Source organism: Panthera pardus, unplaced genomic scaffold, assembly GCF_024362965.1.
Source record: "Panthera pardus isolate Hobbes unplaced genomic scaffold, ASM2436296v1 HiC_scaffold_6, whole genome shotgun sequence".
NCBI classification, from domain to species: domain Eukaryota; kingdom Metazoa; phylum Chordata; class Mammalia; order Carnivora; family Felidae; genus Panthera; species Panthera pardus.
In genome coordinates, this window is record NW_026526991.1 from 98,723,968 (window position 1) to 98,748,603 (window position 24,636).

General features: G+C 42.6%; 1 protein-coding gene across 6 annotated transcripts in view; it reads right to left on the reverse strand.

Moving 5' to 3' along the window:
* SLC2A3 (solute carrier family 2 member 3) overlaps window positions 1-24,636 on the reverse strand; it is an 89,739-nt gene that overhangs the window by 4,156 nt on the left and 60,947 nt on the right. For 5 of the 6 annotated variants that reach the window (XM_019464587.2, XM_019464589.2, XM_019464591.2 and 2 more), the window contains 8 exons: window positions 10,051-10,143; window positions 9,370-9,530; window positions 7,230-7,470; window positions 6,812-6,974; window positions 5,926-6,113; window positions 1,224-1,328; window positions 750-851; window positions 85-288 (listed from right to left, as the gene is read on the reverse strand). In XM_019464587.2, coding sequence (XP_019320132.1) covers window positions 85-288; window positions 750-851; window positions 1,224-1,328; window positions 5,926-6,113; window positions 6,812-6,974; window positions 7,230-7,470; window positions 9,370-9,530; window positions 10,051-10,143 — 1,257 coding nt within the window. Of the gene's footprint in view, window positions 1-84; window positions 289-749; window positions 852-1,223; window positions 1,329-5,925; window positions 6,114-6,811; window positions 6,975-7,229; window positions 7,471-9,369; window positions 9,531-10,050; window positions 10,144-11,709; window positions 11,912-24,636 lie in introns of those variants that run through there. The other variant, XM_019464593.2, reaches the window with a different exon arrangement.

The following is a 24,636-nucleotide window of genomic DNA, read 5'->3' on the forward strand; positions in this document are numbered from 1 at the left end:
CATGAACCATGAGATCATGACCCGATGCTTAAACGACGGAGCCACCCAGGCGCCCCTAGGGGAGTTTCGTTGTAATTTACTTACTGCAGCTGAAGGGAAGAGTAGCCCCACCAGAAAGTTGGAGGTCCAGTTCGAACAACCAGCCACTGCCATGGCAGCTGGGCGGGGTCCCTGGCTGAAGAGTTCGGCCACAATAAACCAGGGAATGGGGCCTGGGCCAATTTCAAAGAAGGCCACGAAGACCAAGATAGCAGCAATACAGACAAAACTCATCCAATTATAGTTATCCTATATGAGAAAGGAACAAAGGCAAGTGAGTACTAAAAGACAGCACAACCTGGCTAGGATCTAGCCTCCCAGAGATGAGGACCTACTGAGCACGAAAAGCTCCCTGTGCTGGGGTCCAATGGGGTTACTGGACTATCTAGCCAAAAGCCTTGGGTTTTTGAATCCTAACCTTGTGCTCACCTCACACACAGGTCATTTTCACATTGAGATCATTTCACTGTCCGTAAAATGGGAGTCATTATTACTTCAAGATTACTTTAAGAATTAAATTACATAGGGTATTTTACAAGCCACATGTTATCCGGATACAAGAATTGTAACAGTTTAACTACCTATCGCTGATGATCCACTTTTCTTAAAACTCTGGGCATGTGACCTTACGGATCTTCCCACCTGTGTCACCTGTAACCTCTTCTACCCGCCTCCCCCCGCCCCCCTTCTTTTCCTCCAAGAACACTCACCTTTAGTAACAAGGAGATGGTCATGAGGATGGAACAAAAAGCCATCCCTCCAAGGCCAATCATATGCAGGGTCCTCCTCCCTGCCCTTTCCACCAGAAACAGCTATAAGGAGAATAACAGAACATGAAATTTCTGCTTTCCCTTTCGTGAAAACGCTGCATGAGTTACCCGAATCTGCCTTCCCAATGGCGGGATACTTGTTATGGTCACCCTGCCCATTTTAGTTCCAAGCTGAAAGCATACTCTGTAGTCCCCGCACACCTCCCTCCTTCTCATGCACTTCCTGTTTGCTTGGAGGGAGCGAAGTCTGCTTACACCCATCACTCCATAGCTTTTCTTTCCCCGAAGAACAGGCCAACAAGGTTTAGGTGATGGTGGGGAGGTGGAAGGCCGTGAAACCCATCTTTGAACATGTGTAGTAAGAACTGCCCCCCGCCGGCCCGGCCCTGCAAACTACCAAAGCACCCAACTTACAGAAACGACAGTGAAGATGGTATTAACCACACCCGCGCCAATGGTGGCGTAGATTGGCTCCTCGACGCCCGCATCTTTGAAGATGCCTGTTGAGTAATAGAACACCTAGTGGGAAACAAAAGATGCAGCTCTGAAACCGCAAACAGGGAACCCTCAAAAAGTAGACTCGACCGTCCCAGGAGGTTAAGGGGGTCCTTTCTGGGGTTTTCTTGTTCAATCACGATATCTTTTCTGCAAATGGATTATCTTCTGAATCTTACCCCTATTCTCTTCTTAGTTCTTGTCAATTCTAGCTGCTTGTCTCCATTTTTTCTTGTACGCTTACTCCTTCTGCTCCATTTAAGTCTCTTCCTTAACATCTTTTTTACCAACTTAGATTTAAAGGTTTAAGTCATATTAATTTTTTCAACTGAGCCTTGTGTGTTTTAAAGTTTTTTTTTTTTTTTTTTGGTAAGATCTACACGCAGTGTGGGCCTCGAACTTGTGACCCCAAGATCAAGAGTCAAATGCCTTTCCAACTGAGCCAACCAGCAGCAAGCCCCTTAAGTAAGCTTCTTCAATAGATAACTACCCTAGCCCTGAAAACAGTGATAGGTACACTGATATTCTAATTTGATGGTGAAGCAATTGAGGAGTAACCTCAAGCCTGTATATGTAATTGGAAGCAGAACTCGGGCTAGAATTCCTAGCTCTGGGTCCATCCTAAGTGTTTCAGGAAGTAATACCTCCTATCATTTTAACTTTATACTATTCAATAAGCTGCTATTTAACGTGTACGGTTATGTATGGCTGCTACAACTACCACGGTTAAAGAGATGTCAAAATATTGGACTCAGACTTCAAGGTAATAAGGGAACAGTGCCTGGCAGTGTCTAGATCATCTAGGCTCAGTCCCTCAGGTTTGAGTCACGAGTTTATGATTTCATCCAGAGTGTTTGTCTCTACAGCAAAATTCGTCAGACTTTTTCATGAATATATGCATCTATACTGGGATTTACCTTTCAAGAAACAACTCTTACCACCTCAGATAGAAACCACGTATATTTGTATTTTCTAAAATAAGACTAAGGCTGTGCTTTTCAAATTTTTTATTTTTTTTAAGTGTATTTATTCTTGAGAGATAGAGATAGAGCGCAAGCAGGGGAGGGGGAGAGAGAGAGGGAGACACAGAATCCGAAGCAGGCTCCAGGCTCTGAGTTGTCAGCACAGAGCCTGACGCGGGGCTCGAACTCGTGACCTGGGAGATCATGACCTGAGCTAAAGCCGGATGCTTAACCGACTGAGCACACCCAAGGCTGTGCTCTTAATAAATTTTTTTTCTTAAAGTTTATTTATTTTGAGAGTGCATGTGGGGGAGGGGCAGAGAGGGAGGGACAAAGAATCCCTACCAGACTCTGTGCTGTCAGCATGGAGACCAGTGTGGGGCTCGAACCCACAAACCATGAGATCATGAGCTAAAATCAAGAGCAAGATGTTCAACCGACTAAGCCAGACAGGCGCCACAAGGCTGTGCTTTTGGAAGCAGATCTGCGGGCTCTTGGTTTAGTCGGTAGAACATGCGACTCTTGATCTCAGGCTTAGAGTTCAAGACCCATGTTGGGTGTAGTTTACTTTAAAAAAAAAAAAAAGAAACTAGGGCGACTAGCTGGCTCAGTCAGTAGAGAATGCAGATCTTGATCTCGGGGTTCTGAGTTCAAGTCCCATTTTGGGTGTAGAGATTAGTTAAAAATAAAATCTTCAAACAAGGCAGGCAGGCAGGCAGGAAGGAAGGAAGGGAGGGAGGAAGGAAAAAAGATTTGTAGTATCATCCCAATCAAAAATTGCTGCTCTAGAAGAGAAGGGGGAGCTAAGACTGTTAAAAAAAATTCCAATAATACTTAATATTATAAAGCTTGTGAGAAAAGACATTTGAACAATTAAACCTAGCAATGAATAGTTATGGCAATACTCTCTCTTATTTAAAAGCCTATACAACAAAAACCTAATGCATACGTACACATCTCAAGGAAAGTTCTTACACTCAAATTACTTTGCTATTTGCTGCTATCAAGTGGGATTCAAGCTAACTCGTACATCATCTCACCCTCAAGCAGTTTTACTCTGCTAGGTAAACACTACCCAACCTCTGACCCTCTGCCTTTTCTAAGGAAATTAGAAAACACCGTTTACTCAAATGTGGGTTGAAAAAGTGTTTTCACACATCATTTCCTGAAGTGGGAGGAGTCTGTACTGCAGAGTGCTAATTCATCATTCGTAATTTTCCAAGAGTGGGCTTTTTCTGATCCTGCTTCACAGGGCCCGCATTGGAGTCTAAATTATGCATGCTGGGTGCGAGTGAGGTGCACAATTTAAGGAGGCGCTCATGTTTAGGACCACTGGCTTGCACCTCGATGCCTCACTCTAGTCCCAGCCCTGCTGCTCTGGAAAGTCTTCAGAGTGTATTTTACTACAGTGATTTTTTTTTTTAATTAAAAAAAAAAAAAATATATATATATATGTGTGTGTACATACATACAAATATACATATATATACACAAATATACATATATATATTTTTTAATTTTTTTTTATTTACATTTATTTATTTTTGAGACAGAGAGAGACAGAGCATGAACGGGGGAGGGTCAGAGAGAGGGAGACACAGAATCTGAAACAGGCTCCAGGCTCTGAGCCGTCAGCACAGAGCCTGACGTGGGGCTCGAACTCACAGACCGCGAGATCATGACCTGAGCCGAAGTCAGCCGCTTAACCGACTGAGCCACCCAGGCGCCCCTATATATATTTTTTTAAGTAACCTCTATAACCAGCGTGGGGCTTGAACTTACAACCCCAAGATCAAGAGTTGCATGTTATACAACTGAGCCAGCCAGGTGCCCCTGCAGTGATTTTTAAAGCGACAAAATTTGAGAACGAGATTCATTGAACTATCTTTCCTCCCAATTTCTGATATTACATCCTCCAACCCTGCATGAGAAGCACTGCTATTTCAGATACAAGCAACCTTCTTGGCGTGTTGCGGAGAAAAGGCCAAAGGCCAACTTGCTACAAAATGATCTAATCATATTGATCAGAGAGTGATGAGAGGGGCACCCGGGCGGGGCGGGGCGGGGGGGGGGTGGCCTCAGTTGATTGAGCGTCTGACTTTGGCTCAGGTCGTGATCATAGTTTGTAAGTTCGAGCCCAGCGCAGGGCCCTCTGCTGTCAGCGTGGAGCCTGCTTCGGCTCTAAGTAACCCCCCCCCACCCCCACCGCCCCTCCCTAGCTCTCTCTCTCAAAAATAAATACACATTAAAAAAAAGAAAGAAAGAAAAGACTGGTCAGAAGCTCTCAAGGCATTCATCTGAAATTTAAAGAGGCAGAACAGCAGTATGTCTCAATTACAAATATTTTATCTGCAAATGGATAGAAGGTAGGGGAATACCCTCTTTTACCACATCGAAGACTCAAATGCTGAAAGGTGATTATATGCATAGAATATAAGTTACCTGCCAACTGTCACCTTCCATTTTGCTCCCCACTTTAAACGATCAGTCACTATTCTAGTTGTAAATATACATATAGAATAGTATATGTATACCTCATGAATGGATTGCCTCATTATTCCCCTGGGCTTTACCATACTTTCTAGACTGTAAAGTCCTGGGAAAAAAAGCCACAGCAGTAAATTCTTGGATCTACTTTAGTTGTATGGCTTACATTATCTTTGATGACACGAGATAAGATTGAGCAGAGTTAGGGGCACCTGGGTGGCACAGCTAGTTAAGTGTCTGACTCTTTTTTTTTCTTATTTTTTTTTTTTTTAATTTTTTTTTTCAACGTTTTTTATTTATTTTTGGGACAGAGAGAGACAGAGCATGAACGGGGGAGGGGCAGAGAGAGAGGGAGACACAGAATCGGAAACAGGCTCCAGGCTCCGAGCCATCAGCCCAGAGCCTGACGCGGGGCTCGAACTCACGGACCGCGAGATCGTGACCTGGCTGAAGTCGGACGCTTAACCGACTGCGCCACCCAGGCGCCCCAAGTGTCTGACTCTTGATTTCAGCTTGGGTCATGATCTCATGGTTTGTGGGTTCGAGCCCTGCATCGGGCTCTGCGCTGACCTCGCAGAGCCTGATTGGGATTCTGTCTCCTTCTTCTTTGCCCTTCATGCACTCTCTCTCTCTCTCTCTCTCAAAATAAATAAAAATTTAAAAAAAGATTGACCAAAGTTAAAGACAACCGGCAATAAAAAATGAGTGGGTCAGAAAGAGGATTAATGAAAAGTAGATAAATTTGTAATGTCTTATATACTGAAAAAAATTGGGAAGAGGACAAATGTGAACCACAAGTTCCAAGACTAAAGGTGATGAATTTTTTGTTTTAATTTATCTTATTTTTCCACATGGAAAACATGTGCTGCAGACAGAATCTTAAAGCAATAAAACAGGGGCACCTGGCTGGCTCAGTCAGGGGAGCGTTTGGACTCTTGATCTCAGAGTTGTAAGTTCGAGCCCCACGTCGGGTGTAGAGATTACTTAAATCAATGAACTCTAGTAATAAGGAAATAAAAACCAACACTAAGTCAGAGCCTGGATAATCAACATTTTGGAGTGGCCGCCATGTGGCGAGCATCGTGGGGTGACCACGCCAGCACCTGGCACCGCGGTCAGGGGAGTTAAGTGCAACGTGGGCCTGCCCCCTCAGACGTGGAGCAGATACTCACCGCGTTGATTCCAGAGAGCTGCTGGGAGAGCTGGAGCATGATGGAAATGATAATGGGCTGCTGGTAGCTGGGCGATCTGAAGAGCTCCAGCACCGTGGGTTGCTTTTCTTGTGCCATCCTAGCACTCTCATCTTTCATCTCCTGGATGTCCTGAGTCACATCCGGGGTGCCCCACAATCGCTGGAGGACTGGTAAAACAAGCAAACCAAGGATAAGGTTAAGGTGCTGACCCAAGGTCATTTTCCCCGTAACAGCTGGGAAGAGGCCACGCGAGACAAGCCTGGGCTAGCATCTGTGCCTTAATCGGCTTCTCTCTTAATTTTTTTTAAAGTGTTTATTTATTTTTGAGGGGGCGGTGGGGCAGAGAGAGGGGGGACAGAGGCTCTGCACTGACAGGCTGACAGCAGCGAGCCGATGTGGGGCTTGAACTCACAAACCACGAGATCATGACATGAAGTCGGACACTCAGCCCTCCCCCTTTTTAATTCTCACATAATTCTTTAGGGGTCGAATTGAGGGGTGCCTGGGTGGCTCAGCCAGCTGAGCGTCCGACTTAGGCTCAGGCCATACATGAACTCACAGCTCATGAGTTTGAGCCCGGCGTCGGGTTCTGTGCTGACAGCCTGCTTCGGATTCTGTGTCTCCCTCTCCCTCTGCCCCTCCCCTGATTGTGCGTGCGCTCTCTCTTAAAAATAAACATTAAAAAGAATTTAAAAAACAAAAAAAGAAAGAGAGAAGAAAGAAAGTTTCTGACATGAGAGCCATCAGGAAACCCTTCACTCGGGTTCTGAGGGGCAAGGGAAAGGAGAGGACAGACCCAACACCCTCGTCTTGAAACAAACCACAGCCCTAAAATTCCTACAGTGAGGGTGTGAGGGATACTCACTGTCCTTGGCGTTCTCCTCTTCCTTTCTGTTAATGAGCAAGAATCGAGGACTCTCCGGGCAGAAGGGAAGGGCTGCGCTTTGTAGGATCGCGGGAATGATGGTGAAGCCCAACAGCAGGGGCCAAAGCTCTTCTGTCCCCAGGATGACTTTCAGGCCAAAGATCTGGAAGCCAGGGAAAGAGGCTACCATAAATCTCATCCTTTCCAAGCCACGGTGGATTAAAAACGAAATTCGGAAAACCCTCCGTGCTTTTACCACAGGAAAAGAAAAACTCTGTTTCTTCCCCTTTCTCCCGAAGCTGTCTGTGAGTTGTAGTAATGATACCTGAAACTTACGTAGTTGAATACATGCCAGAGGTTCAGGACTACTTTATGTTAACTAATTTAGGGAGCCATGAAACTGACATTCAGGAAGTACCTGAGCCACGAGAATCCCGACGACGATGCCCAGCTGGTTGAGAGTGCCAAAGGCCCCCCGCAGGGCGGTAGGCGAGATCTCGCCAATGTACATGGGCACAAAACCTGTGCAGAGGCCGCAGAAGAGGCCGATAATCAATCGGCCCAGGATCAGCATTTCAACCGACTTGGCTATTTTGCAGAACCCCATAAGGCAGCCACCAGCGACAGCCAACAGGTTGACGATGAGCATCGAATTGCGCCTGAAAGGTTAAATGAAAACACAAGAGAAATTAGCAAAATAGGCCCAGTCTCTCTCCTTCTTTCCTTGTCTTTTCACCCTTCTCCAGCCTTATTATGTACCTTCTCTTTTTGGTCTAACTTTTCCTTTTTCTGTTATCAGAACATTTCTAGCTGGGATAACCAGGATCGGCGCCTCTGTGTGCATAAAACCACCTAGAGAACTTGTTTAAGATTCTCCTAAGCCCCAGCTGTAGCCAGAATCGCAGTAACCACAAAGACCAGTAGTTCCCAAAGTTGGCCACAGACTAACAGCATCAGCTAGAGATCTACAACAAATTAAAATTGTCCCATCCACCCAATTTATTGCATCATTAGGGTGGAGCCCAGCAATCTGATCCCCAAAGCAGTCCAGGTGATTTCATTCAAAGAGAAGGTTTGAGAACCACCGCCCTGGGCAATTCTGCTACAGCTGGTCCAACACATTCTAGAGAAATTTTTGGACCAGTACTGATCTCTGTATGCTTCTTACGGAGTCTTGTTATAACGTAACTGCTTAGATGTCACCAACAAGTAACAAAGATAGAGTTCAGACACACGTTTTTCTATTTGTAAAAAGCAGACCGCCTTGCAGCTCGCCTTCTCTAAGGCTAACCTGTGGGGAGGTCGTCAACAATTAGTATTGAGAGCCAGAATAAAATAATGAATGGCCGCATTTGTGTGTTAGATGTGGGAGGCAAAGCCACTGGAACAGCTAAAGGATGACAAGGTAAGAGGTTAACACTGAAAAATTACTGCAGATGTTGGGAAGAACCAAATCTAGATTCTCCCCTTGGAAGGCCCACTGGAATTACCCAGGGGAGCTTTGAAATCCTGGGGAGATCTTAAAGGTACATCCCAAACCATCCCTCATTCTCTCTTTTGCCTTTCTCTGCATTCCTTTCCCTGGGTCCCCACCTCTCTCTAGGAGAGAGGTTCTTTCTCTCAAGAAAAGAACAACTGGAAGAAAGTCACGTGAATTGGGAGGTCCACATTAAAATTTCAGTGACTTTAGTTGACACAAGGTGCCCTCAACAATGCAAGCCAAACAATGATCAAATGAAACAGATTGCTTTAATTTTTTAAAAAGTTGAATTCCATTTGTGTTTCCAGGACATTTCATTAGCAGACAAAATGGTTCCTTCACCAGAATACTGGAAGTATTCTGCTAAGACATTCTAATCAAGTTAGCACAGAATGAGGAGATTCAATTTTCTTTTGGGGGAGGGGGGAATGTCAGTTCAGTTATTTGGCCATTGTCCACACGTGCCACAGACCAAGGATTAGAAAACGTTTCCTCCCAATCCGGCTTTGTAAAATAATGCAAACATCTGCACGAGACCGCAAAGTTTTTAAGAAAAGCAAACAACTTCTGACCTTGTGAATATAAACAGGTTTCTGGGAAATTCCACAGTGTACTTTATTAGGGAATCCTGAATTAGCTTATGCTGGACTGCCAAAGGCTAATCTCTTGACGGGCAACACGGCTTCAAGCAAGGGCAGTCCTATTCAGTGCCTGTTGGACTAAGCTTGCCTTGATCAGATTGGGGAATGCTCTCATTCAAATACATCCTCACCTCCTCCCCCTCCTTTTTTTTTTTTTTTAAGTTTTTATTTACTTATTAGAGAGAGAGAGAGAGAGAGAGAACGAGAGGGGGAAGGGCAGAGAGAGAAGGACAGAGGGTCCTCCCAAAGCAGGCACTGTGCTGACAGCAGCAGGAAGCCCGGACATGGGGCTCAAACTCAGGAACCATGAGATCTTAACCTGAGACGGATGCTTAATGGGCCACCCAGGCGCCCCACAGCCTCTCCATCCTGATTCTCAATACCTGTTCTCAATGCAACCAGCATAGCCTCCTTCTTTGCCCGTTTCTAGTCAATACCTGCCAAAGCGGTTGACAAAGAGTCCAACGGAGAAGGAGCCAATCATACCACCGACGGAGAAGATGGCCACAGCCAAAGACCAGAGGGAAGTGAGTAACACCTCATCGCGAGGGTTGTTGTGTGTGTTATTCAAAGTGTTGTTGAGAAAGTCCTTTATGATCTGCAAATTAAAATGGTTGGTGGGCAGACAGACTGTTACACTTGAATGAGAGAAGGGACAAATATGGGCGATCTTCTCCTCCCTAAGAAAAGAGCATTACGATTACTTTATAGGTAGAGAATCCAGTGAGTGAACAGATGGGATTGGAAGAGACCCAGAACATACTGGAGTTAATGGCAGCTCCGAAAAGAACAAGCTTGATTTGTCCTGAAAATCCCAGTAGGTAGTAGCACCGTTATTCAGTGACTACCCCAGTCCTCCCAAGAACCCCCCACCTCCCCATTTTCCTACCATCACGACAGGGTGAGAGGAGAACGGGTCCAGTCACGGGTTTAAGGAGCAACTGAGTTTTTTGCTTTAATGATTCAGCTATAGACTTCCCCACCGTTATTCTGCCTCTTCAGCCTTAGCCGAGCTAGGCACCAAGTTTGACTGAAATTCTTCACTCTTGAAACCCTACTTCAAGGAATAATTTCCCTATTCCAAATTCTAACCCTTAACTCTAGTTTCCGGCACTCACCATCTCGGGAGCATTGATGACTCCCGTGTTGTAGCCAAACTGGAAAGAGCCTATCGTAGCGATGGAGATGGCAAAGATCAGCGGCGCCGTGACCTGGGGTGGGGAGGGAGAGAAGGGAAAAAAAACAGTCCTTAAAACTCTCGATTGAGTACTAGGAGCACTTGGCTATGAGCAGTATGCAAAGAACAAAACCTTAATGAAATTTAGGTAATGAATGGGGAACACAAAACAACAGGTTGTACTGAAGAACTTATCCAGAGATGTGCAGACCATTACGTAAACCTGGGAGAAGTGGCAAAATACTATGGGAAGAAAGTTAAGGGGACCTGGGTTAATTGGTTTTAGAGTATTAAAAAAAAATTGCCCCAGATAAAAGCAAGCATAGACCTGGGGCTTCCTGGAAGTGGATTATTTTGGAAACAGTGTCTCTCCTGTACCCCAGCTCCCACTGAAGCCCAGAGTTGTGGTGGTGGTGTCCTCATCACTGGGCTGTTCTTATCTCTCGAGATAATGTAATCTACAGCATCTACCCACAGGTATCCAGGTCCGATTTGAAATTTTTCCTGTTTACTTGATAACGTACCGCTGCCCCCACCCAGCAGGGGGCGTGCACTAGCTCCCTTCCATCCTAAACACTGGGGAGACAAGGTGGGGAGGAGGGAGTCGTCTTTCACCTTGCTGGAGTAATTCAAGTGTTATCTGAAATTTCCAGCTCGAGGGAAGCCTAATTGTTAAGCCTGAAGACATCTTCTGCAGCGCTCTCCCAGTCCTTCCTTTCCTTGAACCCCCTCCCTGTCCGATTAGACCAAGTGGCTGGCTAGGAGTTTCCGTTCTCCAAGCTGACCTTGTACCCTAGGCAACTAGGCCTAAGTACCCGAGTGCCCCCGCCCGCCCCGTACACAGCTCTTTCTGCTTAATCCTTTTCCCATCAGTAAGCACCTCTTCTTTTCTGCCTCACCTCATCATTTACTATCCTGAGGGCCTTTTCCTCCCCGCCCCACCCCCCATCTTCATCCCTTCTCTTATTTTCATTTATTTTCAAATAAGTTTACCTTGGTGATGATGCTTTTCTCCTTGCAAATATTGCATACACAACACACGATGACCTATTAATGTATCGTGCACTCACAATCGCAATCACAATAAGGGCCACGGGAATTCTATCTCCTTAGTATCCAGGAACTCCTATAGGTTACAGAGCAGATGGCTGAACACTGACCCAGGCCCCCAAACCAATCCCAGGTCTTTTCAAGGTCTAATGCTTCCAGAGGAATTTTTGCGCTCGCTCAGAGACCCACGCTTGTCATCAACACAGCCAGGCAGCCTTAACACTCAACCATCTCACCCTCACATCCTCAGTGCATGTGATTATGTAACAAAACAAAAACACACACAAAAAACCCCCTGAGAAACACACACAACTTCTCCCGGTGTCTCTCCCTACGACGGAAAGGTGAGCGGGACAGGGATGAATCCTTGATAGGCTCTAACATCCAGAGTAGTGGCCAAATTGTGGCACTGCAGGCTGGAGAAGCGAAAAGGCCTGAAGATGGCTAGATGACTTAGAATAAAACCCAGCACAGTCATCACCACTGAGTTCGGCCTTTCTGAGTGTGCCCCGCAGGCGCAAAAATAATTGATAATCATATCATCTCTTACCTTATGTGTCCCCATGGCCCTAATTTAATTCTTTTCCAGTCTTCAATAAAGATCTAGGAGTGGGATCCCAGAGCCACCTCTTGCAGTCAGCAAAACCTCCAAAATGTCCTTCTGGGCAGCAAGTTTTTCTCTAGGTCCCCAGGACCGCTCCACATGTCCCCCTCACTCTCACCGTTAGAGCTCGCCGGCTTACTTATTTATAATATCTGCAAAGGGTGGAGCCTGCAAGGGAGACAAGCCCCCCCGCCCCCCCAGCCCCACCCCACACCCGCCTCTAGTGATCCCGTGACCTCTCGGAATTTTGTGACCTCAAATTCTACCCCCACCCTAGACGACAACTCCCTCCCTCCCCTTGTTTCAAAACCACATCCTTCACCCTCCCCACTCCGTTTTTTAAGCTCGTCCTCCTTCCCTCTTCTAATAGCCGCTATATAGCCTCTTAGTTTCACAGACAAAATGCTACCAGAAAAGGCTGGAGGGAGGGCAAATACACTTTAATTTTTGCTCTCGCATCTGCTGGGAATTAAATTAATCTATAAAGAGAGAATAAACGCTATTTATATAAGGCAAAGTTGACTGAGTGCTACTATCTGAGAGTTAAGGTTGCTTGAAGGAGTGTAAGCAGAGAGATTCATAATGTTATGAATTTATCAGCTGCTTTTTGATTACAGGCTAGGTCTACAATCTTGAAGGGGAAGGAAGGGCAGTTTGAGAGAAGAAACGCAAACAAGGGAAGAATTGGACCAGGTTTTGGCTCTCCTTGTCCTCGGATTAGTACAATCTCTCCCAGGAGGAAGAAAACCTGAGTATCTGGGAGCCAGACCAACTTCCCTGGGGTGCAGGAAGGAAAAAATCAACTGCCTATGGGATAGGATCCAAACTCCTTAATATGGCATTCACCATACCACCCATTCTGAATCCTACCCATTCTACAATGTTTTGCCTCTACAGATGGAACAATTACCAAATTCAGTTAAACACGTATTTGCTGCACACGCACTACATGTCAGATGCTCTCCAAGAAGTTGGGGACTCATCAGTATGTAGGGCAAAAAACTTCCTGGCTTTTAAGGAATTTATAGCATTTCCCTTCTTCCACTTACCATGTTTGTTAAAAAGGGACAAGCCCAACTGATTCTTACACACTGGAGAGAATGACCAATAGCCTATTAATTACGGACTGTGAATTTCTTGAAAGAAAAGACTGAGATAAGTATCCGATTTCTAAGCCATAGGAGACAATTGACCAAGATGAGTAGGAAAAACAGATAAGAAAAATGTGAACAGAGGAAGATGGAAGGATAATAAGAGGAGAGAGAGAGAAGAGGCTCCAGGGTGAGAGTAAACAAAGAAGACAATTTAGTTCTGATTAAAGAGTTGGGGGAGAGATAGTATCGAGGCTTTGCTGGTGGTGTGTGTGTTGGGAGGTGGATAACACTGGTCAAATTCCTAATGCCCATTAATTTGTAGCCTAGCAACCCCTTCACTGTGGGGGAAGAGGGTGCGGCAGTGATAGAGCAGTAAATGGACATAATGTTTCTAGTTGGTAAACCAGGGAAAGTGCATCTCTCTTTGGGGTTTTGGTTGAGGGCCTAGAATTCAAACTGATGCTACTGGACCTGAAACAAACCAGATTATGATGTCTCTCTCTTTTTTACAGCGAGGTTATTTTCTAAATCCGACTGTTAGCTGAGAGAACCGAGTATGAGTGAAACGTGACATCCAAGAAAACCTTCCCTGAGGTCACACCTCCCTTCCCCCCACTCACTCCGGGTCCTTCCAGGAAACACTGAGCCTAGAGGCCCCTTTAGTTACCACAGCAACTGAATTGAGCAGCCAAAGGACAAAGAATATCCTGTATGGCAGCGAGGTCCAATGGAAATAGAGTCCAAGCACTTATGTAATATAAAATTTGCCAGTAGCCACATTAAAAATTTTTAGAGAAACGAGAGGGATTAATTTAAAAATAATTATTTTATTTGACCCACTATAGCCAAAATAATATCATTTCAGTATGACGTCCATCTAACAATTATTACTAAGGTAGTTTACTTTTTTTTCCCCTAAGAAGTCTTTGAAATTCAGTGTATATTTCACATTTAGCATACATCTCCATTTTAGGCTCTAAATGTTCTATAGTTAAAGTAATATGGTGTCTATCAAAACAACAAAGTTGTGTTTGATCGGAAAATATTTTAAATGAATAAAAATGAACAATTCAGCTCTTCAGGTGCATGAGCTACACGTAAATACTCAACAGCTACATGAGGCTCATGGCTGGACCTTGCAACTTAGAGTTAAGAGGACCATGATGCCCTGTTTTCCTCTGGTCTTTTCTGCGTTCTTTCTTCCTTCCTTCCTTCCTTCCTTCCTTCTTTTCTTTCTTTCTTTCTTTCTTTCTTTCTTTCTTTCTTTCTTTCTTTCTTTCTTTCTTAAATTTATTCATTTAAATTCAAGTTAGTTAACATACAGTGTAGTATTGGTTTCAGGAGTAGAACCCAGTAATTCATCACTTATGTACAACACCCAGTGCTCATCCAAACAAGTGCCCTCCTCAATGTCCATCACCCATTTTCCCTACCCCCCAACCCCCCCCCATCAGCCCTCAGTTTGTTCTCTGCATTTAAGAGTCTCTTATGGTTTTGCCTCCCTCTGCGTTTTTATGTTATTATTATTATTATTATTATCATTATTATTGGTTTTGAAAAATTACGTTGCTGCTGCTTCTTTTTTTAAAATTTATTTATTTTTAAATTTACATCCAAGTTAGTTAGCATATAGTGCAACAACGATTTCAGGATAGATTCCTCAATGCCCCTTACCCATTTACCCCATCCCCCCTCCCACAACCCCTCCAGCAACCCTCTGTTTGTACTCCATATTTAAGACTCTCTTATGTTTTATCCCCCTCCTTGTTTTTATATTATTTTTGCTTTCCTTCCCTTATGTGCATCTTAACGTCCTCATATGAGTGCAGTCATATGATATTTGTCTCTCTCTGACTAATTTTGCTTAGCGTAATACCCTCTAGTTCCATCCACGTAGTTGCAAACAGCAAGATTTCATTCTTTTTGATGGCTGAGTAATAACTCCATTGTATATATATACCACATCTTTTTTTTTATGTTTTCATTTATTTTTGAGACAGAGCATGAGCAGGGGAGGGGCAGAGAGAGAGAGAGTAAGACACAGAATCCAAAGCAGGCTCCAGGCTCTGAGCTGTCAGCACAGAGCCTGACACGGGGCTAGAACTCAACGGACTGTGAGATCATGACCTGAGCCGAAGTCAGATGCTCAACCGACTGAGCCACCCAGGCGCCCCTAATACCCTCTAGTTCTATCCATGTAGTTGCGAATGGCAAGATTTCATTCTTTTTGATTGCCGAGTAATACTCCATTGTATATATATACCACATCTATCCATTCATCCATCGATGGACACTTGGGCTCTTTCCATACTTTGGCTATTGTTGATAGTGCTGCTATAAACACGGGGGTGCCCGTGCCCCTTCGAAACAGCACACCTTAGATAAATACCTAGTAGTGTAATTGCGGGGTCGTAGGGTAGTTCTATTTTTACTTTTTTTTTTTTTTTTTTTTTTAATTTTTTTTTTTTCAACGTTTTTTATTTATTTTTGGGACAGAGAGAGACAGAGCATGAACGGGGGAGGGGCAGAGAGAGAGGGAGACACAGAATCGGAAACAGGCTCCAGGCTCCGAGCCATCAGCCCAGAGCCTGACGCTGGGCTCGAACTCACGGACCGCGAGATCGTGACCTGGCTGAAGTCGGACGCTTAACCGACTGCGCCACCCAGGCGCCCCTATTTTTACTTTTTTAAGAACCTCTATACTGTTCTCCAGAATGGCTGCAGCAGTTTGCATTCCCATTTATCTTATTTCTTATCTTTGCTTTTATTTATTATTTGTCTCACAGTGTCACTCTTGGCTCTAAATCACTTTATCTTTTCTTTCTCCTTCTCCTTAGGCTTAGCATGATTATTCTTCGATGTTTTGCAAGGGCAAATGGCACAAATAAAAGTAAAAGGTAGGTCCGTATTACCCCCTTCATTTACTCAGAGCAGGCTCCGGCATAATTTCAGAACACAGTTTTTGCCCCAGTAATTATTTGCCCAATGGTTAATGAAATAAATGTAATCGTGAAGGCGCAGGATTTATGTGTCCCAAATAAACGTGTGTAAAACAGCTATGGAGAAAGATAAGACTGCAGGTTAAGTTTTGGAAATAATTTTGTAGAATATTTCCTTCTTGGGGAAAAAGGAGGGCGAAAGGGAGAGAGATGTGAAACATATTTTGTCTGGCTAACTCAGTCTGAGAAAATTACCTTAAAAAAAGTTAAGCCACAGGAACAGAGAGCATTCTACTTCTGGCAATATATGTACTTTTTTTTTTTTAAAGGTTACAACTGGAATTCAACTGAATCTCAAGAATGTAAAAGTGTGCTGACATATTGAGACACATGCTTCTTGGGGACGAGGGACCTAATAAACTCCTGACCCGAAACCAGTCAGTGCTGGGCTTGTCCCCCAGAGTAACAGACATCCATTAGGTAATCCACACCCTGGGCAATAGATAACAGTTGCTCAATACATCTCTGCGTTGGTATGTTTTGGGGAGATTGGTTGGTTGATTGGGGTCTTCGATGCACTTTGAGAGTAGGTCCCACTAGATTCCCAACTCTAGTTAGGAGTTACAAGCTCTGGTGATTAATTTGGTGATTAAGCTAGGGAAGGCCACCAAGGTAAATAAAACATGTATCCTGTATCATTCGATTGCTGTGGGACGTTCTTCCACCTTTACTGAAAACAAAAGAGGAAATGTGGTGGATACATGTGAAAATGGAATAGACTGGGGAGAAATGTTACTAAATTCCCACCTCATAGTTTAATGCAGGTCTGCTAAGAAGAAAGTAATGAACGAAATAATGGCCTGAAGTCTCCTAAATCCAAATACAGCTATCTGCAGACCACGAATCTCAATCTTAGCTTCTTGCTAGTCTGTGGGAGGCTGTTTGCTACTGCGATAACTCAGTGGGAAAACAAACCAAAAAATCCTGAAATCGAGAAATACGGGTTTGAAACACGTAGAGTTAAAGACAGAGAAAAAAACTGCTTCTTTCACAGGCCAGTGTAAATGGCATTTCAAGGCTCACCAAATAGCTAAAGGCTAAAGATTGCCAGAGTTAATTCTACTCTTTGCTTTGTATTTGTAATTTTCCTCATAAAGAACAACTTTTGTTGCAACATGTTATTTTCTAATCTTCCTCTACCACGTTAAGTGCAGTCAGAATTCATTTGGAATCCAAAAGCACCCAAGAAAACACAGGGTAAAGAAAGAAAAAATTTGAGAAATGTTGATTTTCTTGTCTAAACTGGGTTGCAACCATTCATCACTCTAGCTGATCCTGAAGCACCTAATCCCAGCTCTCAGACCCTTACCACTCTCCCCTCCTCAGATTTCCTTTAAAAATCACTCCATCCTACACCAGTGCTGAGATGAATTACACTAAATCGAAATCTTAAGCGGATCATTCTCCTACTCAAATATCTTCAATGCTTATTGAATAAAGTCTAGATCACTGCTGTCCAAGAGAAACATGTGAGCCACATATGAAATTTAAAAATTTCCAGTAGTCACGTTTACAAAAAGTGAAAAGAAATGAGTTAACTTCAATACTATATTTTATTTAACCTAATATATACATACGCCAAATACTACCATTGCAACCTGTAATTAATATAAAAGTTATTTTTTTTTTTTAATTTTTTTTTTTTCAACTTTTTTTATTTATTTTTGGGACAGAGAGAGAGACAGAGCATGAACGGGGGAGGGGCAGAGAGAGAGGGAGACACAGAATCGGAAACAGGCTCCAGGCTCCGAGCCATCAGCCCAGAGCCTGACGCGGGGCTCGAACTCACGGACCGCGAGATCGTGACCTGGCTGAAGTCGGACGCTTAACCGACTGCGCCACCCAGGCGCCCCAATATAAAAGTTATTAATGAGGTACTTTCTCTCTCTTTTTTTGGTACTAGATCTTTGTTTATTTTTTATCTTTTAATGTTTATTTATTTTTGAGAGAGACAGAGCGTGAGCTGGGGAGGGCAGAGACAGAGGGAGACACAGAATCGGAAGCAGGTTCCAGGCCCTGAGCTGTCAGCACAGAGCCAGACGCGGGGCTTGAACCCATGAGCCTTCGAGCTGTGAGATCATGACCTGAGCCAAAGTCAGCCGCCTAACTGACTGAGCCACCCAGGCGCCCCTGGTACTAGATCTTTAAAATGCAATCTGTATTTTGCATTTACAGCATATCTTAATTGGGACACTAAATTTTCAACGACTGAGGTGAAATGATGAAGTTGCGTTTAACAAAAACATTTTGTAGTACTTCTAATATTTTTACACTGCTCCTCTTTTTAAAAATTGCTTCTTTCTTTCTTCCTTTCTTTCTTTCTTTCTTTCTTTCTTTCTTTCTTTCTTTCTTTCTTTCTTTCTTCCTTCCTTCCTTCCTTCCCTTTCTTTCTTAATGTAATCTCCGCCCAACATAGGACTTGAAATCAACACCCCCAGATCACGAGTTGCATGCTTTACTGACTGAGCCAGCCAGGTGCCCCAACGCTTCTTCAGATTTTAAATACAAACTTAAATTTATTAAAATGGGATGAAATTAATAATTAAACTCCTCAGTCACACTAGCTGCACGGTAAGTATATCTCCTCCTTGCCCAGGCCAACCTGAACCAACTGTCAGGGTTTGAACAGGCCCCGTGTACCTTTTCATCGGTATGCTTTATTATATCCTTTATAATAAACTGGTAAATGTGACTAAATGTTTCTTTGAGGTCTGTGAGCTGCTCTAGCAAGTTAATCAAATCCAAGGAGGGGGCTGTTGGAACCTCTAATCTACGGCAGTTGAAGACCTGGCTTTGCCACTGGTGTCTGAAGCGGAGGGAGAGGGAGGCTGAGCCTTTAATCTGTGACATCTGCTGCTATCTCGGCTGGATTGTATCAGAGCTAAGTTGAATTGGGAAGGGCATTCTGTTATCCTCAGCTGAGAATTGAGGAGTTGCTTGGTGGTGTGAAAATACACACATCAAAGGCTGCCGTAACTATTCACCACAGACTGGATGGCTTGAGCAACAGAAATTTATTTTTACACTTCTGGAGGCTGGGTGTCCAACGTCAAGGGGTTGACAGGTTGCGTTTCTCCTATGGACTCTCTCCTTGACTTGTAGATGGCCCTTTTCTCTATGTGTATACACTCCTGGTGGCTCCTGAATGCCCACATTTCCTGTTCTTATAAGGACATCAGTAGGATTAGATTAGGCCTGACCCTAAAGGCCTCATTTTAACTTCCTCACTTCTTTCAAGGCCCTGTCTCCTAATACGATCACACTCTGAGGTACTGGGGGTTCGGACTTCTGTATGAATTTTGGGGTAACACAATTCGGCCCATAATACTATGTTATCGGAGACTCATTCTTCTGTACTCTTTCATCTTGAATATCCTTCCCAACTGGCTAACTAGTGGTCATGCATACAATAACCAGTATCTCTTCCCCCTTGTGAAACCTTCACAGACAAACCAAGGAAGATAAGGTTTCCTTCGGGTCACAATCTATCTCAAACATACCTATATTATAGTACTTACTAAAATCCCATAGCAATTAGTTGTTTACGTATTTGCTTACCCTTCTAATTTGTGAGCACTCTGAGGGCAGAGATTTTATTTACCTTTATGTCCACAATGCCTATCAAATAGGTGAACAAAGAATGTTTTTTATTTTTTTAGTATTTTTTTCTGTTTGTTTTTAGTTTTGAGAGAGAGAGAGAGAGAGAGACAGAGCACAAGCAGGGGAGGGGCAGAGAGAGGGGGAGACACAGAATCTGAAGTGGGCTCCAGGCTCTGAGCTGTCAGCACAGAGTCCAGTGTGGGGCTTAAACTCACAAACCGTGAGATCATGACCTGAGCTGAAGTCAGATGCTTAGCGGACAAAACCACTCAGGCGCCCTTATTTATTTCTAAGTAATCTCTGTGCTCAATGTGGGGCTCAAACTCACAACCCTGAGATCAATAGTTGTATGCTCCACCGGATGCAGCCAGGCAGGTACCGCCTTAATTAGTAAATTCTACAACATGATTATAGAAGCGCTTTGTTAATGAAGGTAGTGATTCATAGATGTTTCAAAAACTATCCCTAGAAAAGAAACTTCTTTTACGGATATACATGGATGTGGCTTGATTAACTTGATTAAGGTAATACAGTTTCCTTTATTTCCCAAGAATCATTCCTTAATGTATTCAAAGTTCACAAGTATACTAGCATTCCTGAAGCTTTATTTTTTATTGGTAAAGCATAAAGCCAATTGAAGAAGTGTACAATCAGTCTTGTGTCTGTTTCACTGGCACCACCCATCTCTGAAGCTCCATCTAATCAGTCAACCAAACCCTCTGACATTAAAACAAAACAAAATAAAACAAAAACACCTATAGTAATAGCCTAGGCTATTACCACTTAATTTGTAAGCACGTACTTTTGAGGACTTGTTATCCATACTCTTTAATGCTATAGGCTATACTCCTAAGTAAGTGTCTTGAAATGTGTGTTTTTGGTAAATATCTGTTAGGACTTCTAATTTTATGTTTAAGTCTGTCACCAGTTTCAAAGTGGACACTTTCTTTTTTTTTTTTTTTTTTTCAACGTTTTTTATTTATTTTTGGGACAGAGAGAGACAGAGCATGAACGGGGGAGGGGCAGAGAGAGAGGGAGACACAGAATCGGAAACAGGCTCCAGGCTCCGAGCCATCAGCCCAGAGCCCGACGCGGGGCTCGAACTCACAGACCGCGAGATCGTGACCTGGCTGAAGTCGGACGCTTAACCGACTGCGCCACCCAGGCGCCCCTCAAAGTGGACACTTTCTAAATGTATTTAGCATAGACAACTCTATTATCATCCCATATTATTGTGTATATTACTTTAAAAACGCTTTGCTATTATTGGTTTACAAATTTATCTCCCCAAATACATTGTGAGCTTCCTGAAAACCGTGAGTACACCTTATTTGGCTCAATATTCTGATTATCTGATACATTGTAAATGATAAATAAATGTTTGTTGAGAGAACTGCATAAATGAGTGCTGATCAGGCAGTAATTGCTAAGGATTCAAATAGAACTGAACAGTTTCTTGGTTTTGTTTTTTGTTTGTTTGTTTGTTTTTAAGATTTTATTTTGGGGGCACCTGGGTGGCTCAGTTGGTTAAGCAGTGGGCTCTTCATTTCCCCTCAGGTTGTGATCTCACAGTCATGAAAGTGAGCCCGGCATCAGGCTCTACACTCTGCTTAGGATTCTCTCTCTCTCCCTCTCTCTCTGCCCCTTCCTCGCTAGTGTGTGAGAGTGTTCTCTCTCTCAAATGAACAGAAAGAAAGAAAGAAGGAAAGAAAGAAAGAAAGAAAGAAAGAAAGAAAGAAAGAAAGAAAGAAAAAGTAATCTTTACACTCAATGTGGGGCTTGAATTCACAACCTTGAGATCAAGAGTCATATGCTCCATCAACAGAGTCAGCCAGGTGTCCCTGAACATAGTTTTAATTGTATTTATATCTTGGCTGTCTCTAAAAAGAATGTGTTAACAAACAAAAGAATAGTGGTCTGTATTTCGAAAACAAAAATATTCATTTGATGGTTAAAATTTGATATCATCTACCATTAAGATGACTAATTCCCTTTTAACTCATTCTGTAAGTACAGCATTATACCCTTATACCAAAACCAGACAAAGATATTACAAAAAAGACAACTATAGACCAACATCTCTCATAAATATAGATACAAAAATGCTTAAGGATATATTAGTAAATTTAATACAAACATTAATAAAAAGAATTTTTATCTATCATGACCAATTAGGATTTATTACAGACATGCAAGGAGTGTTAATAATAATTATATTTTTATAATAATAATAATAATCAATTGAAAATCAATTAATTTAATCCATCATACCAACAGGTTAGAAATGAAAACTCCCATGGTCATGTCAATAAATGCAAAAAAATCATTTGACCAAATCCAACAGTTTTTCATGATTTAAAAACTTTCAGTAAACTAGGAATACAGAAGAACTTCCTTAACTTGATAAAAAATGTCTACCAAAAAACCCACGACTAACAACATACTGAAATGTCGAAAAACCCAAAGCTTTCCCACTAAGATCAGAAACAAGGTAGAAATGTTCCCTCTCACTACTCCTTTGCAATATTAACTAGAAATACTAGCTAATATAACAAGACAAGAAAAGAAAGGAAAGACCTAAAATTCTGTTTGAACATGACAGGATTGTCTATAAAGAGTAAAATACTGGGCTGCCTGGGTGGCTCAGTTGGTTAAGTGTTCGACTTCAGCTCAGGTCATGATCTCGTGGTTCACTAGTTTGAGCCCTGCATCGGCTCTGTGCTGAGAGCTCAGAGCCCAGAGCCTGCTTCAGATTCTGTGTCTCCCTCTCTCTCTGCCTTTCCCCTACTTGTACTCTGTGTCTCTCTCTCAAAAAAAAAAAAAAAAAGAAAAAACATTAAAAAAAAAAGAACTTAATAAAACAAACAAACACAAAGAATAAAATCCTGAGATGCCTGGATAGCTCAGTTGGTTAAGCGTTTGACGCTGGACTTTGGCTCAGGTCATGATTTCACAGGTTCATGAGATGGAGTCACACACTGGGCTCTGAGCTGACAGCTCAGAGTCTGCTTGGGATTTTCTTTCTCCCTCTCTTTCTGCCCCTCTCCCACTCTTTCTCTTTCACTCTCTCAATAAGTAAATAAATAGATAGATAGATAGATAGATAGATAAGTAAATGAATGAATGAATGAATGAATAAATAAATAAACAAATAAACTTTAGAATCAGTTTTTTTGATTTCCATCAAATAACTTACTGGGACACTGAATGGGATTGCACTGGATCCATAGTTCAAGTTAGGAAGACCCGACATCTTGAAAATGTTGAGTAAGCTGAGCCACCCAGACACCCCATGATTCTCAATTTTATATGAAGCGGCCTAAGACCCAGAATAGCCAAAACAATATTGAAGGAGAACAAAGTTGTGTAACCGATGTTACCTACTTGACTTCAAGAGTTACTATAAAGCCACAGTAATCAAGACATTGTGGTATTGGTGAAAACAATAGACAAACAGATCAATGGAACAAAATAGGGAGCCCAGAAAGACCCACATGAATACAGCTGACTGATTTTTTACAAAGAAACAAAGGCAACATAGTGGAGCAGAGATAGTCTCCTTCTCAACACATCGTACTGGAACAATGGTACATCGACAGGCAAAAAAAAAAAACCCCACAACAATCTAGTAACAGACAGATCTTACACTTTTCACAAAATTAACTCAAAATGGATCACAAATCCAAATTTAAAACACAAAGTTAATAAACTCCCAGAAGATAACATGGGGAAAAAAACCTAGATGACCTTGGCTATGGCAATGACTTTTTAGACACAACACTAAAGGCACAATTCACGGAAACAATATTTGGTAAGTTGGACTGTGTTAAAATGGAAACTTCTGCTCTGCAAAAGACACTTTTTCAAAATGGTTATTTATTTACTTTTGAGAGAGTGAGTGTGAGTAGGCCAAGGGCAGAGAGAGAGGGAGACAGAGAATCCCAAGCAGGCTCCATGCTGTCAAGCGCAGAGCCTTACATGGGGCTCAAACTCATGAACCAACCATGAGATCATGATCAGAGCCGAAACCAAGAGCTGGACGCTTAACTCACTGAGTCACCCAGGGGCCACAGACACTTTCAAGAGAATAAGAAGACAAACCACACACTGGAAGAAAATATTTGCAAAAGACACATCTGATAAAGGACCAATATCCAAAATATGCAAAGAACAGTTAAAATTCAACAACAAAAAAAAACCAACCTGATTAAAAATAGGCCAAAGACCTCAGCAGAAAGAAGATATACAGATGGCAAATAAGCATATGAAAAGATGCTGCACATTATATGTCATAAGAGAAATGCAAAATAAAACAACGAGATACCAGTACCACCTATTAGAAGGGCCAAAATTTGGAACACTGACAATACCAAATGCTGACGAGAATGTGGTGCAATCAGAAATCTCATACATTGCTGCTGCGATTGCAAAATGGTACAGCCACTTGGGAAGACAGGTGCTTTCTTACAAAACTAAGCATACATCTACCATACAATCCGGTGATCCTGCTCCTTGGTAAATATTTACTCAGAGGAGTTGAAAATTTATGTCCACACAAAAACATGCATACGCATGTTTACAGAAGGTTTATTCATAATTGCCCAAACTTGGAAGTAACCAAGATATCCTTGAATGTATAAACAAATTGTGGTATATGCAAACAATGGAATATTATTCAGTACTAAAAAGAAATGAGCTCTTGAGCTATGAAAAGACATGGAAGTCTCTTAAATGCATATTACCAAGTGAAAGAAATCTACTCCAATTTTAAAAACAGTGGCTGTGTCCATTTCATTTCCGTGTCTCTTCCTCCAACATCATTTCCATCACCCTCTCCACACTTGGTACGATACATTATTTAGAGGAGACACTAGATAAGTATTCGGGGGGATTAAATAGTTTCGTTTTGGAGACTGTGCTCTGTGGGAGTGAATGTATTGACTGGACATGAACTCTTCATTCCACTGGTAAACCAGAATGCCACTTAAAATTTTATGATCTGTTTCTTTGCAATTTCACTAGCACAACTTGCCCTTTAAGCCCTGCCTAATCAGTCAACTAGGCTTGTTCCTTGTCGCCTCTTTAATGAAATCAAATGATTAATTTCAATTGAACAATCATTTGGTAAGAACGTCTCATGAAAAGAACAGTGAACACCATACCCCTAAATTTCTTTGAAT